Source organism: Bradysia coprophila, unplaced genomic scaffold, assembly GCF_014529535.1.
Source record: "Bradysia coprophila strain Holo2 unplaced genomic scaffold, BU_Bcop_v1 contig_138, whole genome shotgun sequence".
Lineage (NCBI taxonomy): Eukaryota > Metazoa > Arthropoda > Insecta > Diptera > Sciaridae > Bradysia > Bradysia coprophila.
Window position 1 is genome coordinate 9,005,965 of NW_023503409.1, and position 15,172 is coordinate 9,021,136.

Here is a 15,172-nt window from a genome sequence, read left to right on the forward strand (position 1 = left end):
CAGTACTCTATTAAGAGTACCACTTATGCTTGAACTTAAAGTGCGTTGCTTTCTAAGTTCAGGACAAAGGTGATATGCGTGTGGTATTGAGTGGAAAGTGCTATGTCATTAGCTTTTCTTTTTGTAAAATCTTTTAAACATTTTATGAACTCGTTATTGGTTTATATTTTGTGTTTCCGTTGATATCTCAGAAAAATTATGATCCCCGTCCCTTCCTAATTGAGTACTTTTCACTGTATGGACCTTTCGACAAATTTTATTTCATTTCTTCACTTCTCACCTGTAGATTCATTCATCTTACCAACGTTTCATTAAGAAAAACGCTTTAGCTTGAGAAAGAGCGATTTTCTGTCATCATTTTTATTTCTCAAAAAATTTACAAGAACAAATTTTTTGTTTTAAGTGGACATTAGGCAGAATCGAAATGCAGCTGATCAGCCGTCAGCTGATCAACATTTCTGTAAATGCATTGAACTGACCTCGGATATGACCATATCTATACGGATGTGCTACGCTAATACGGTATGCATGAGTCCGTATAAGTACAAATCAATGCATTCATAGAAATGGCAACCATAACTGACTTAGCGGGAAAACAGCTGAAATAAATTTCATGTAAAGTTTCGCTCTATTTAACTTACAAATACATTTTGTGTGTAGAAAAATAAATTGCTCTTAAAATATAATTTGTTCAACTTGCGGTAAGAAATGGCCACCGAATAGAATTTAGATTCACAAATGCGCGCAAAAATAGATCGGGACACAAATTATTCCCTAAACCATATTCAATGTTCCTTGAATATATACAATTCTATAAAAGTAGAAAAATCAAAATGCAAATTGAAAACGATCCGTTAATACATTGAGTTAAAAATGTAAAGAATAAATGTGTAAGCATCCTTGAAACGTGAATAAAGGCAATCACATCCGCGCATCAGCCTTACAATTCAAATTGTTCTAATTTCCTCTTGTCTACTATCGGAATAAAGACCGATAAATTGATGATGTAAAATCGACTTCATCGACACAATATATTAAACTGACAAGATGTCAATACGCATCCCGATAGTAATATGAGCCTTTAAAATACTAGGAGAGATCCGAGACACTTTGACTTTAAAATTAAAATTAATTTTAAAAAAAAGATTTTTTGTAAGTAAAATTAAGAAAACGCTCAGTACGTTCTTACATAAGTAGTAGAAGGATGGATTGGCCTATTTTATCAAAAGAAAACCTTATCTTAATAGCTAGAGTCAATAAATTTTTGTAGAAAACGTTGATCATCGTTGGAAAAAATGTTTGTGCTGAAGAAGATGTGGACCGAAGGTGGACCAACATTTACTTATCGGTGAATCGCAAAATTCGTGTCAGCATCGTGGTGATGCAAGGAATTTGCTTCTGTTGATGCATATTCGGGTTGTCCGGTGAGTTGGATTCTTTGAAATGGAATCGACGTGGTGTGGTTAGCAAAACGATTTACAGAAAAATTTGGAAAATCTCAACCTACCGAAATCAACAGCAACTCTTTGGCATACGAATGTTAGCAGGGTCAAAATGTCGTATTTCTTTCCATTTTTATTCAGTTCATGGCACAAACTTTGCATGAACCACGAGCCCTTTGTTGTATTGCGCCACGAATAAAATCCTGAAACGGGAAACGAGTAATTGGTCAAACCGACTGAGGATAAACGTCTGACATCAGTGGAGAAACATTTCACATTTCAAGACCTTAGTCTCAACAACGTGAACAATTTCGAAATTCATTCCATTGCCGAATTTCATGTTCATTGGAACAATTGTTTCGTTGCATTTCTGGCCTATAGCAACACCAATTTTATTCGTTATTGCGACGATAAAGCTAATCTCTAAATAGATAAAGAACCGGTGTGTTGCAATGACTATATTTTTAGAATGTTTATGAATAATACAAAGCATAGGCTGGGTCGGAAAGGTGTAATGCAACTTTGGCTATTCACCTTCAACGAATTGTCTGTCGAAAAGATGTTCTCAGATGGGCATTGACATTCGTATCAGTATGAGATCAGAAATTTCTCGTTTATACGACCATCGACAAAATTAACCAAATCCCTTCAAGTCAAACTTACCTGGAATGGTCGAGTAGGCAATCAAAAAATCGGCGTGAATCGGAATTTTGTAACTCATCGCATAGTCGCCGCTATCGGTTTCGGTTCGATTGATCAATGTTACGCCAGCGTCTAACTGATCACCTTGACAGGCTTGAATGAAGAATAGCTTTGGTTTGCCTGCCAGTGTCGGACATTGTGTAGCCGTAAAGTAGCCCCAAATGTTATCCAATTTATATTGGCAGTCACGAGCGTAAATGTATCCCATTTCACCGTGCGATAAAATGGCTATAAGAATGCAGTCCTCATCGCTGTGATCCCATTTCGACACTGAATGCGGAAAAGCAAACGAATTCGAATTGAAATCAATATACAAATGTCCGTTTATGGTTTAATTATGACAACCTTCCTCGATACGTTGCATCATATCTCTCAATCGCAAGTCCTTGTACAGTTTCACATCGAAATGAATTTGAGCCAAGGCCTTGCACAAATTATCACAATCGACGTTCGTTCCAGCTCTTGGTTTCAACGATGGTATTTCGAAGATTTCGTGATTGAAAATCATCGCAATGCCCCGTTTCGAATGATTCATATTATATTCGGACGCATATCGTTCAACAGGCATACGTGCAACCTTTGTTTGTTGCACACCTCGATCCCTAGTGTCAAGGATGAAAACAATGCGAACATTTTGTTGAAATATTTCAACCAATTGCCGTTTGTACTTACCCAATCGTACCCCAAGCATCAGCAGTATCATTTGAGTTGTTTTCAGTCATTTTCCTCACTTATTTCACAGCCAAAATGTTAAAAAATCTAACTAAAAATCGTTTAATATTTTGAAAGCGCGTCTTTATCTGTCTGATTACACGAGTTTTTTGTCATTTGCTTTGTTTGGGTAGGGTGTTCGGTTTTCATTCGTCGTTTCAGTTCGATTGTCGATAAGTTTACAGAAACGTTTTACATAAGGAGAATGTACTAGTCGCATCTTATTCATTGTACTTTGTACAAACTGCAATGCAATTTTCGCGGGAACCATTTTTGGCCCCGTACGAAGTACGGAATTCGATGTATAAACAGTAAAAGGGCGAAGCATTATTATATTTTGACAGAAAGTTGTGTAATTGACGATGTAGTTATTTATGATAACGAGTTCGAAGTACTTTCTTAGGCTCTACTTTACGTCAATTTTCAAGGACGAAGTATTTGAAAAATAGCCAAAATTACTTGCAAACCAGGTCGTTGTTTATTTGATAATGAAAAGTGATGTTAGGACATCGGTGTTGAGGAATTTCGCGCCGTGACATTTTCCTTATACAAAATGTGTCATTTTGTCAATTATTGTGAATGACGTGGCGCGAAATTCCTAGCAGCCAGGACATCTTACTTTATATAAGTGTGAAATCATCCAGAGGAAGTATTTTCCAACTCTTATCGTGTATCGACACCTACTTTGTCCAGGCAGCGCTTGTCAAAGATCATATTCATAGTCTAATTCATATTCTTAGTGCTAAACCTCATGCAGGTGACGAGCGACACTAGAAAAAATTATTCCTTTGACTGAAAGTCATGGGTCTTACGGATGATAAACACTCTAAAATGTTTGTCACACAATGTTCACTATACTATCTTATGACAGTATTTATTTACTCAAAATTACTATATGACAATTAATCATATTCCGTTTGTGTATTTATATTAAATTAATCTCCTCCAACCCAGAGGCGTATGGGACTGTGCCCAAAATCGATGCAGCATTCCCTCTTTGTATTGAAATTCCAAGTCTTTGGATCAGGTAACTTCTGGATTTCTTCTCTCCAGTAGTGTCGATTAAAATTTTGCCAATTTTATTTACTAAATTTCGACCTTCTTCTGACCAGCTTCCCAAAGTTTCGACGGCAATCGGAACGAAATGGAAATATTCATTTAACGGTTCACATAATGTTTTCTTATAGTTTTCTCTCATCCTAGCTGCTTCACCAGCTTTTTTGCTAGTTGCTTTTACATAAGATTTGGCCAAAGTGTCTGCGCACGTAAAATCCCAGACTAAAGGCTTACCTTTATGCCAAGGTATCAAAGTTAGCCCGTCCGGTTATTTTCCATCAGATCGGTTGCATCCAACCGGTTCGCGAGTAGCCGGAAACCCACCAGTAACGAGGGATCGCTTTATCAAATCGTTAAACATTTCATGTCTAGCTCTTCGACCCGCGCTCAATTTACAACAAAGACCGTGGTAGCCAAATTTATCAGCCTCAGAACAACATCGACAAGTATGAGCTTGAATTGCGGGAATACCCAGGCGAAGTGAAATTGATATGCGAAAGCTCTGATTATCCATCAATGTACCCAGTGACGTACAAGGGAACGCATTAAGCCAGGCGCTGGATTCTTTTGATGAAACCGCTAAAAGTCTTGCCTTGTCGGTTAAAGTGGAAGCAAATTCCAGTAGTTCCTCGTGAATTTTCTGGCACACGACCTCATCCCAGTTCTTCTGGAAATTCGACTCCGGTGATTCCAAAGGAAATTCGTCCGTATACTATGATTCCTATGATTGAAAATGCATGAGAGAGGAATTCTTCTTAAAAACAAAAGACCGAAATCGGACGCATTTTCTATTGGAATTTTTTTATATATGCTCAGTAAGGTATTCGACCCCAGAACCCAAAATCACTTTCAAAACGAGCCGTCAGAACAGTCGGAGCGTTTGCTGCGACTGAGCCCCGTACAAACCCGTGCATCTATTGCGCACGTGACCCTACTTCGTCCGTCGCCCTACTCTTACCGTAAGCCTATTGCGCCCGTAAACGTCGTAAAATTCTTATGCAATGTGTACGTCTTAAAAATTGCGCATAGCGCAATTACGAAGCCCCGTACGACGTTCCTTTCAAAAGTAACACAAACTACACTTCCCACTGATCAGTGATTTTGGAATTATCATTTTCACCTATTTATATTGATTTTACAAAAATCCAAAATGGCGGCCGACGGCCATTTTGTTAGGAGGTGGAAAGTACAACGGCTGCTTTACATTCGTTAGTACCTTTCAAACAAAAAAAAATTCATGAAATTCGGTTAAATTTTACTCGAGATATTAACAAAAAACACCACGTTCACTGTACGGCCGAGTAGCCACATATAAGCTCACTCCAAGAGACCTAGCTCACGCTCCGGTAAACCGAATTTCAAAAACTTTTTTTTCCCTGATTGGTACGGTCAATGCCTATCTAATAAATCAAAATCCATCTAAATCCGTTCAAATTTGACAAACCTACAAGCAAAAACGGCTTGCCGCCCTGTACCTAGTTCACACCAAGGGGTCTAACTCACGAGTCGGTCATCCAATTTCCATAAACTTTTTTTTTGTGGATAGGTATTGTAAATACCTTTCATTTGATGTATCACTTACAAGTGTAGCCTTTAAATGGCCAGAGAAATCTTTGGAAAACGTTAAAGCACTTATGGGGCCCCAGCTCTGGAAGGGTCGACCCAAAATCGCCCATCTTCGAACTTAGCCTCACTATTTCAACTACCTTTCAGGAAAAAAAAAAATTTGAAATCGGATTTGATTTACTCAAGATATCGACGTGACAGACGGACAGACGGACAGACAAAATTTTTATTGCGGATTCGTTATCTATGAACATAGGCAAACACTTTGCCCTTACCGTCTGCTTCGAATTCCATCAATTACACACGGCATCGTAATCCTATAAGCCCCTTCGTACTTCGTACGGGGTTAAAAATTCTTCGAAGATTGTGTGCCTGGTAAGAGGTCATCAAAAACCGAAAACTTGCACTTTTCTTACAAAAATTTCTCCAGTTACACGAGCCGTACAGTTTCGTGTGGGGTGTCATTAGAAACGTAATTGCATGCACTTCCAGGGCAAATACGATCTTATTGGGTTTAAAATTCATTCACACTGAGATATGTACAGTTGAAGTTTTCAACAGAAAAAAGACTGAAAACTTACACTTTTCTTACAGAAATTTCTCGAGATACACGAAACGTACATGGTCGTGTGGGGTGTCATTAGAAAGGTAATAACAAGTTGACGACCCACATCAATTCATAGCAATAGGATTTAATAGGAAAAGTATTATTGAAATCTACTACTCCCTTTGTTTAAGGTATCGCTACCTTCTACTTTGCGTCCATACATTTTGTTAAATGAGATGAAACAAGACTGAATACTGAATGCTCTGTTAGGCTGCAGAACATTCCTAAGTGATATTGAAAATTAGAATTAACTTCATCACATTTCCAAGTATTTCTTTCTACTTTATCGCCTTTATCTTACAATGAGTACGAGGTTCAAAATTTCGTCCAGACGTAACATTTAATGTATGATGCATGATGCGACCAACGAAAAGAAGAAAAAATCTTTTTTTCTAAATAAATGATAAGCCAGTGTTATGATCGAGCGGTCAGCGATGAAATGTTGAATGTTTTTTTGTATCGCGAAGAGATTATTTAACCAACTAAAGATCATGAACGACACTCAGAGCATCGGTTTAAAATTTCTATTAATGTAATCGGCGTATCAGTCGACATTCGATTGTGCAGTGGGAAAGTTGCTTCTCTGTAATTTTGTTCAGTGCGTTGAGTCATTATGTGTAAGCGTTTTCTTTTGCTCGTTGAAATATTATAAATTTGAAATACAATTCTCCAGGTGAACCGCACCCGAAGTTCCGTAATTTATTTCCACAAATGGAATCAGTTGTAAGAGTTTCCAATATACCGGTCATAGAAAATGGTTTGAAATTCTCCGGAAAATTGTACACTAAACTAAAGGTATTTCAATGTAAAACGAATACTAATTCTACACAGCCCGGTCAGTTGGTGTGATAACATTATTCCTGGAGAGGGAGGAACCCAAAATCCATGTTATATCTGTCTTATGTAAAGGGAAAAAATGGAAATGGAACTGTTTACGCTCAAAGAAGTAAAAAGTTGACCTTGACAAAAAACTGATAAAACAAGAACTCAAAATAAACATACAACGCCTCTAGCCGACAGACGTCATTCCCAATCCGTTCATGTTTACAAATTTTACTGCGTCAAACGTAGTAATAGCTCGCAGTGTTTCAGAACTTTTTCTTTTAAAATTCATAGCTTGAAAGGGGGGACTAGAAACCAGACGTTATTGCTGCGTTAATTGAAAAATATTTAGCGAAATTTTGTGATTGTATCGGACAGAGACCAAGTTTAAATTAAAGAAAGGAACAGTAAATCATTGGATTGCAGTTCTCAGTAAAATCATTCCCAACATTGTAAGTTTTGAGAAACAGTGGAAACGCGCACATGCGATAAGTTCGTAGCACTCAAGCTTTCACATAAACAACTGGACAAATAGTCTACAAGATCTTTTTAACGTTAGGCTAGAGTGCTATGGAAAGGTGCATAAACCACCAGAAGATGCTTTTTTGACTGATTCTGCAGTCAACGCACTCCAAGGCACAAGAACAGTGGCCTATACCAACATAAAAAGACTGAATTTATATGAGAATTTTGGACTAATGCGTCGTGGAGGCCTTTTAATTAAATTTTGTTCTCGTGCCTGTTCTCGGAGTGCGTTGCTGCAGTTCATATGGAACAGTAGCAGCAAAATCATCTACGATAATATGTTTGTGTCACTAACCGTTTTTATGATTGATATAGAAAAATCCTGTGCTCAATTGGCCTTTAAGCTCAGCCGAGTCGTTGTTTTTTTCATCAGCCGAACTGATTAAGCCACTATTCGATCTGATTCAAGAGCCGGTTACCAAAGTCGATAACCTTTTATGCAAAACATTGGATTTTGTCGAACTCAAAATACCATCGGTCTACCTACCGCCGGAAATGGTTAGAACTTTTGTCGACAAAGCAACAGCGATCAAGTGAAAATCGTCTTTTTGATCTTTCAGATTTATCTGAACACGAAAGAGTATATGTCGGATCACATTGTGCGTCCAGTTTTGAAGCGGGCAAATTCCGTTAAACAAATCGGAACTGTGGCATCGTGCTACGCAACTGATCGAATTGACGGTGCTATCGACGTTGCGGACCTATATGTGGACAAGTATTTGCCTAGCGAGGATGCAACCGATAGTAATCGTAAAATTTGATTCATTATCAATTGCTAAAATGCTGAATTGCGTTTCTTGATTCATAGCATGTGATTCGCCAAACAATGAGGACATGTCTAAAGCTGTGCACACATTTCAGAAGGGAAAACAATTTTCGAGAAAATTGAAACGACGATTAACACAACGTACTGTTGCCGAAGCTAAAGCGTTGAAAAAACAGAGTAAAGAAGCCATTCACATATTGGTCTATGCGACTGAATTGGTGAGTGCGTAGCTCGTTAAAAATTCAAAGTGATTATTCGCAAGCGACTGCCCATAGCATTAATATTGATGACTATTCGCAGTCAACTGCAAATAGCAGCGGCCTTTAAAATTCTCAGCCTTCGAAATTAGCAACAACAATTTTTCTGAATTGTAGGTGCTGACCAACCCGAAGCAGGCTATAATTGAAGTGAGGAAGTTATGGAATTACCTGAGTGATGACGAACCGGAAAACCAAGCGCGCCCACAAACATTGGAACAATTAATTGTACTGTTAACCAGGGAATCGGCACGTAAATTGGTGCATGTAACGAATTATTTATGTCGTTCGATTGGAAATGTAATTTTTAAGCGAAGTTACACGAAACAGAATTAAATTTTCTTCGGAAAGTAAAAGCCACTGGGTGACAAAATAATTTACTCTCTCGACTAAAAATTTCCCAGCGGTATGGGCAGGATCCCCAAGAGTAACCATAGGTTAATTCGCTTCTGTTTCAAATCAAAGACCAATTTGAAGGCCTTTATGGCTAAATTTCGGAAATGATGAAATCTTCTACAAACTTAAATTTCTGAATTTCTTTGACTAACGAAGACAATACCAATGGTTCACTTGAATTCACACATTTTAGCAAAACCAATACTCTCTCTAGCATCCAAACTCTCTCAAAAAATCGACTTAGGGGGGAAAATAAGTTTGAGAAACGCTGATTTTTAATATGGCTTAAACACAACAACAACAACACGAGCGAACAAAGTAGCAGTGATTCATAAACGTATCTACCACCTTAATTGTAGTTTGGTTGCTAAAAAGGGTATTGGCAAAACTGTTCATTACAAATAAAATGTAAGTGACATACAGTGTTCAAAACCGTTATTTCCACTATCATAAATCTATTTTGTATGCTTGCTAAGAGGACCGAAAGTAAAGCTGTCAATTCGCGGGGCGAAAGCTTTCGCTTTCGCCCCTTGAATTGACATTTCTTTACTTTCGGTCCTGTTAGCAAGCATACAAAACTTAATACGTAACTCTTTCGGCCTACTCAATCGATACGTAAATAACTATTTTATGCCAAATACTGCGAAAGTTTGTATTTTCGGTCCTCAAATGGTGACCGAAAGTAAAAAAATTCAGGCCTTGGTCCGAAAGTAAATGTCACTGTCATCATTTTACTTTCGCCCCGTGGGCTTGCGTATTTGCGGGCCGAAAGTAAATGTCACTGTCATCATTTTACTTTCGGTCCTCATATGTCACGAAAGCACATGTTCACTTGATTGAAAGTACGCATTGAGTGTAGTGTTGTGTTGACGATAACCAAATGTTTTATTAGCAAGTGAATGTGTGTTTAATGTAATTTTATCTGTTAAATCATTTTTATACCAGGAGGCTGCCGCCCCCTGGACCCCCGCGCTTTTCGTCATTTTACAGTTTTTACATCAAACTTTGTTGAGAACTCAACAGTTTCATTAAATTTATGTTTTGTTTCGTACCGAAAATACAAATCTTCCGCAGTATTTGGCATAAAAAATAGTATGCATCACTCGGGGCAAAAGTAAAAAAAATCAAATCGTGTGATTGCCGCCCTTGCCTGCGGCGCGGGCTGCAAACTTCACACGTTTGAATTTTTTTACTTTCGCCCCTTGTTATGCAAAATACTATTTCACATCAGTATGTCAATTTACGACCTCTTCATGTACCTAATTACCCTACAGTAACAGTAGACTTTCGAAAAATCAAGATTTTTTTTTTCGTTTTTTGTGTTTGGGAGCCCGTTTTCGCCTTGGGGTTTGTAAATTTTCCTTGTTAAATATAAAAATCCTCAGGACTTTGCAACTTGCATTGAGACACCTCAAGCTTATGGTATTTTCTAAGTTCCCAAACCTTCCTGCTCACCAATCGCTGCAAAACAGATCTCTTTATCCACATTTTCATCACTAACCAAAGAATTTCAAAAGAGCCTCTAACATTTCTACAGCAGTAAGTGAAGGCAAAAGTTGGGTGAATATAGAAAAGACCACTAGGAGTATGTTTGAGGTGTCTTAATGCAAGTTGCAACGTCGTTAGGATTTTTATATTTAACAAGGAAAATGTCAAGAATAACAAATTCTTCTTTGTTCGTCGGCCGCTGCATCGATGGTTCCACTGTTTCTACTTGTACTGGAGGGATATTCTCCCCAACACGCATGTGCCAGTACATCTACTATGAGAGAAACTCGTTACTTAGGGCATGTTGTCCGTTCAGTAGTTGTGTTTATTCTGATCCTTCTTCCATACAAAACCTTGTATTTATACTGATTTCAAGGCTTATGTGACCAATTTTAATTTAAAGGAATACTTTGATGACTTTTTCCTACTGTTTTGACTAGAGTGAAATCACTCTCCATAATATTTTTGACAGAAAATATACAAACCCCTCATGGGGAAAATGGGCTTCAAAGCCCAAAAAGCGAAGAAAATTTCTTGATTTTTCGAAAGTCTACTGTTACTGTAGGGGAATTAGAAACAATAAGAGGTCGCAAAGTGACATACTGATGTGAAAAATAGATTTATGATAGTGGAAATAACGGTTTTGAACACTATCATATGACAGCACACTGACAAAAACGAGTTGAAAATCTTACGTGTTGTAGGTAACTTTCTCTCCAGGTAACCCACAATAGCTGCCACGGCTGCAACTCTCCATACAAAAATACAGCTGTAGCAGATAAGATAGATTATCTGGTGACAAATTTACCTGCAACAGACAAGATTTTCAACTCTTTTCTGTCAGTGTCCAGTTATCGTATGAAGTTTGTAGATCCGAGGCGAAGCCGAGGTCAACAATAACACGAAAACGTGTTTTTTAGCCCCGTACGAAGTACGAAGGGGCTTATAGGATTACGATGCCGTGTGTAATTGATGGAATTCGAAGCAGAGGGTAAGGGCAAAGTGTTTGCCTATGTTCATAGATGACGAATCCGCAATAAAAATTTGGTCCGTCTGTCCGTCTGTCTGTCACGTCGATATCTTGAGTAAATCAAATCCGATATCAAAATTTTTTTTTTCCCTGAAAGATAGTCAAAATAGTGAGGCTAAGTTCGAAGATGGACATATTCGGGTCGGCCCTTCGTGAGTTAGGGCCACCTAAGTGATTTAAGGTCTTTTGGTGATATTTATGGCAAAATAAACGATGGAAATGTAAATGACACGGCAAATGATAGGTATTGTCAATTCCAATCCAGGAAAAAAAAGTTTTTAGCCCCGTACGAAGTACGAAGGGGCTTATAGGATTACGATGCCGTGTGTAATTGATGGAATTCGAAGCAGACGGTAAGGGCAAAGTGTTTGCCTATGTTCATAGATAACGAATCCGCAATAAAAATTTTGTCTGTCCGTCTGTCCGTCTGTCCGTCTGTCCGTCTGTCACGTCGATATCTTGAGTAAATCAAATCCGATTTCAAATTTTTTTTTTTCCCTGAAAGGTAGTTGAAATAGTGAGGCTAAGTTCGAAGATGGGCGATTTTGGGTCGACCCCTCCAGAGCTGGGGCCCCATAAGTGCTTTAACGTTTTCCAAAGATTTCTCTGGCCATTTAAAGGCTACATCAAATGAAAGGTATTTACAATACCTATCCACAAAAAAAAAGTTTATGGAAATTGGATGACCGACTCGTGAGTTAGACCCCTTGGTGTGAACTAGGTACAGGGCGGCAAGCCGTTTTTGCTTGTAGGTTAGTCAATTTTGAACGGATTTAGATGGATTTTGATTTATTAGATAGGTATTGACCGTACCAATCAGGGAAAAAAAAGTTTATGAAATTCGGTTTACCGGAGCGTGAGCTAGGTCTCTTGGAGTGAGCTTATATGTGGCTACTCGGCCGTACAGTGAAGGTGGTGTTTTTTGTTAATATCTCGAGTAAAATTTAACCGAATTTCATGAATTTTTTTTTGTTTGAAAGGTACTAACGAATGTAAAGCAGCCGTTGTACTTTCCACCTCCTAACAAAATGGCCGTCGACCGCCATTTTGGATTTTTGTAAAATCAATATAAATAGGTGAAAATGATAATTCCAAAATCACTGATCAGTGGGAAGTGTAGTTTGTGTTACTTTTGAAAGGAACGTCGTACGGGGCTTCGTAATTGCGCTATGCGCAATTTTTAAGACGTACACATTGCATAAGAATTTTACGACGTTTACGGGCGCAATAGGCTTACGGTAAGAGTAGGGCGACGGACGAAGTAGGGTCACGTGCGCAATAGATGTACAGGTTTGTACGGGGCTCAGTCGCAGCAAACGCTCCGACTGTTCTGACGGCTCTTTTTAAATCGGGTGAGTGGACCGTGAGTTAGGGCCTTAGAAGTGAAAAGCTGCTAGGGCCCTATGTGTATTTTACATAGAACTCAAGTAAATTTAATCCGTTTTTCGTAATTTTTGTTTCATTTGGAAGGTAATCAAAGGCCGAATAGAATGTTGTTGAAAAAAAAAATTAAATTTGGGTCCTCGGACTAAGGCCGCTACTAGGGCCCTATGTGTATTTTACATATAACTCGAGCAAATTTCATCCGTTTTTCGTAATTTTTGTTTCATTTGGAAGGTAATCAAAGGCCGAATAGAATGTAGTTGAAAAATAAATTAAATTTGGGTCCTTGGACTAAGGCCGCTACTAGGGCCCTATGTGTATTTTACATATAACTCGAGCAAATTTCATCCGTTTCTCGTAATTTTTGTTTCATTTGGAAGGTAATCAAAGGCCGAATAGAATGTTGTTGAAAAAAAATTAAATTTGGGTCCTCGGACTAAGGCCGCTACTAGGGCCCTATGTGTATTTTACATATAACTCGAGCAAATTTCATCCGTTTTTCGTAATTTTTGTTTCATTTGGAAGGTAATCAAAGGCCGAATAGAATGTAGTGGAAAAATAAATTAAATTTGGATCCTCGGACTGAGGCCGATACTAGGCCCTATGTGTATTTATACTCAATAAATTAAAATTTTAGGGCTATTTGAAATTTTGGTTTTATTTGAAAGGAACGTCGTACGGGGCTTCGTAATTGCGCTATGTGCAATTTCTAAGATGTACACATTACATAATAATTTTACTTTAACATAGGCTTACGGTCAAAGTAGGGTGACAGACGCACTAGGGTCACGTACGCAATAGATATACGGGTTTGTACGGGGCTCAGTCGCAGCAAACGCTCCGACTGTTCTGATGGCTCGTTTTTTAAATCGGGTGAGTGGACCGTGAGTTAGGGCCTTAGAAGTGAAAAGCTACTAGGGCCCTATGTGTATTTTACATAGAACTCAAGTAAATTTCATTCGTTTTTCGTAATTTTTGTGTCATTTGGAAGGTAATCAAAAGCCGAATAGAATGTTGTTGAAAAAAAAATAAATTTGGGTCCTCGGACTAAGGCCGCTACTAGGGCCCTATGCGTATTTTACATACAACTCGAGTAAATTTCATCCGTTTTTCGTAATTTTTGTTTCATTTGAAAGATAATCGAACACCGAATAGAATGTTGTTGAAAAAAAAAATTAAATTTGGGTCCTTGGACTAAGGCCGCTACTAGGGCCCTATGTGTATTTTACATATAACTCGAGCAAATTTCATCCGTTTTTCGTAATTTTTGTTTCATTTGGGAGGTAATCAAAGGCCGAATAGAATGTAGTTGAAAAAAAATTAAATTTGGGTCCTTGGACTAAGGCCACTACTAGGGCCCTATGTGTATTTTACATTGAACTCGAGTAAATTTCATCCGTTTTTCGTAATTTTTGTTTCATTTGAAAGATAATCGAACACCGAATAGAATGTTGTTGAAAAAAAATTAAATTTGGGTCCTCGGACTAAGGCCGCTACTAGGGCCCTATGTGTATTTTACATATAACTCGATCAAATTTCATCCGTTTTCCGTAATTTTTGTTTCATTTGGAAGGTAATCAAAGGCCGAATAGAATGTAGTTGAAAAAAATTAAATTTGGATCCTCAGACTGAGGCCGATACTAGGCCCTATGTGTATTTATACTCAAGAAATTAAAATTTTAGGGCTATTTGAAATTTTTGTTTTATTTGAAAGGAACGTCGTACGGGGCTTCGTAATTGCGCTATGCGCAATTTCTAAGATGTACACATTACATAATAATTTTACTTTAACTACTTTAACCGGCGCATAGGCTTACGGTCAAAGTAGGGTGACAGACGCACTAGGGTCACGTACGCAATAGATATACGGGTTTGTACGGGGCTCAGTCGCAGCAAACGCTCCGACTGTTCTGATGGCTCGTTCATTTTTATCCCGAGTTTTGTAATGGAACTCTCAAACCAATTCTATTGTTAGCCAGTTTCGCCTCAGGACAAAATAAAAGTATGAAAAGTATGGGATATCAAATTTTTTTTCGGACGATCGATTTAATTAGCGCATATCTCATCTCATCTAGAATAACTTTAAATAATTATCTTTCTCACCTTCAATACTTTTATAGAAAAAACTACAAGACTTTGACCTAACTAGTATTAAGTCAGCAAGGAGAACGCATACGGATTTCTGATTGTTTTCAGATGAACACATTGAGGTTTTAAGTTATCTCAGACACGTACAAGTGGAGAAAGCACGAATGACGTTGTTTGTCTCGTGACAAATGTCAAAATACGCAAAAATACGAAAAATACGCGAAAATTTCAAACAGAGTTGATTGCTTATATTATTTTCTTTGCAGGTGCCAACAACAGATCGTACATAGTCGCATAGCCGTCTCCAAAAATGCTTCAGTAGGGAAGTGGATT

General features: G+C 38.0%; 2 protein-coding genes across 3 annotated transcripts; one reads left to right on the forward strand and one right to left on the reverse strand.

Moving 5' to 3' along the window:
- Positions 1 to 330: 330 nt before the first annotated feature.
- On the reverse strand, positions 331 to 3,017 carry LOC119073963 (caspase-like). Its single transcript, XM_037179867.1, has 5 exons — positions 2,817 to 3,017; positions 2,490 to 2,746; positions 2,106 to 2,414; positions 1,508 to 1,645; positions 331 to 1,436 (listed from the first exon to the last, which is right to left on the reverse strand). The coding sequence occupies exons 1-5, from the start codon at positions 2,864 to 2,866 to the stop codon at positions 1,339 to 1,341; spliced, it is 852 nt and encodes a 283-aa protein (XP_037035762.1). The 5' UTR covers positions 2,867 to 3,017; the 3' UTR covers positions 331 to 1,338.
- Positions 3,018 to 6,547: 3,530 nt separating this feature from the next.
- Positions 6,548 to 8,814, forward strand: LOC119073964 (lipid storage droplets surface-binding protein 1). 2 transcript variants are annotated; one of them, XM_037179868.1, is made up of 6 exons: positions 6,548 to 6,701; positions 6,758 to 6,879; positions 7,747 to 7,929; positions 7,992 to 8,181; positions 8,240 to 8,415; positions 8,572 to 8,814. In XM_037179868.1, the coding sequence occupies exons 1-6, from the start codon at positions 6,698 to 6,700 to the stop codon at positions 8,788 to 8,790; spliced, it is 894 nt and encodes a 297-aa protein (XP_037035763.1). In that variant the 5' UTR covers positions 6,548 to 6,697; the 3' UTR covers positions 8,791 to 8,814. The 2 variants fall into 2 exon arrangements, with proteins under 2 accessions (XP_037035763.1, XP_037035764.1); XM_037179869.1 differs by having other exon boundaries at positions 7,992 to 8,175.
- Positions 8,815 to 15,172: the final 6,358 nt, after the last annotated feature.

Coding starts and splice junctions, on each gene's coding strand:
- LOC119073963 (XM_037179867.1), bottom strand. CDS start 2,866: ATGACTGAAAACAACTCAAATGATACTGCTGATGCTTGGGGTACGATT. Junction 2,747..2,816: donor GATGCTTGGGGTACGATTGG/GTAAGTACAAAC, acceptor CCTTGACACTAG/GGATCGAGGTGTGCAACAAA. Junction 2,415..2,489: donor GATGCAACGTATCGAGGAAG/GTTGTCATAATT, acceptor TTCCGCATTCAG/TGTCGAAATGGGATCACAGC.
- LOC119073964 (XM_037179868.1), top strand. Junction 7,930..7,991: donor TCTACCTACCGCCGGAAATG/GTTAGAACTTTT, acceptor TTGATCTTTCAG/ATTTATCTGAACACGAAAGA. Junction 8,416..8,571: donor TGGTCTATGCGACTGAATTG/GTGAGTGCGTAG, acceptor TCTGAATTGTAG/GTGCTGACCAACCCGAAGCA.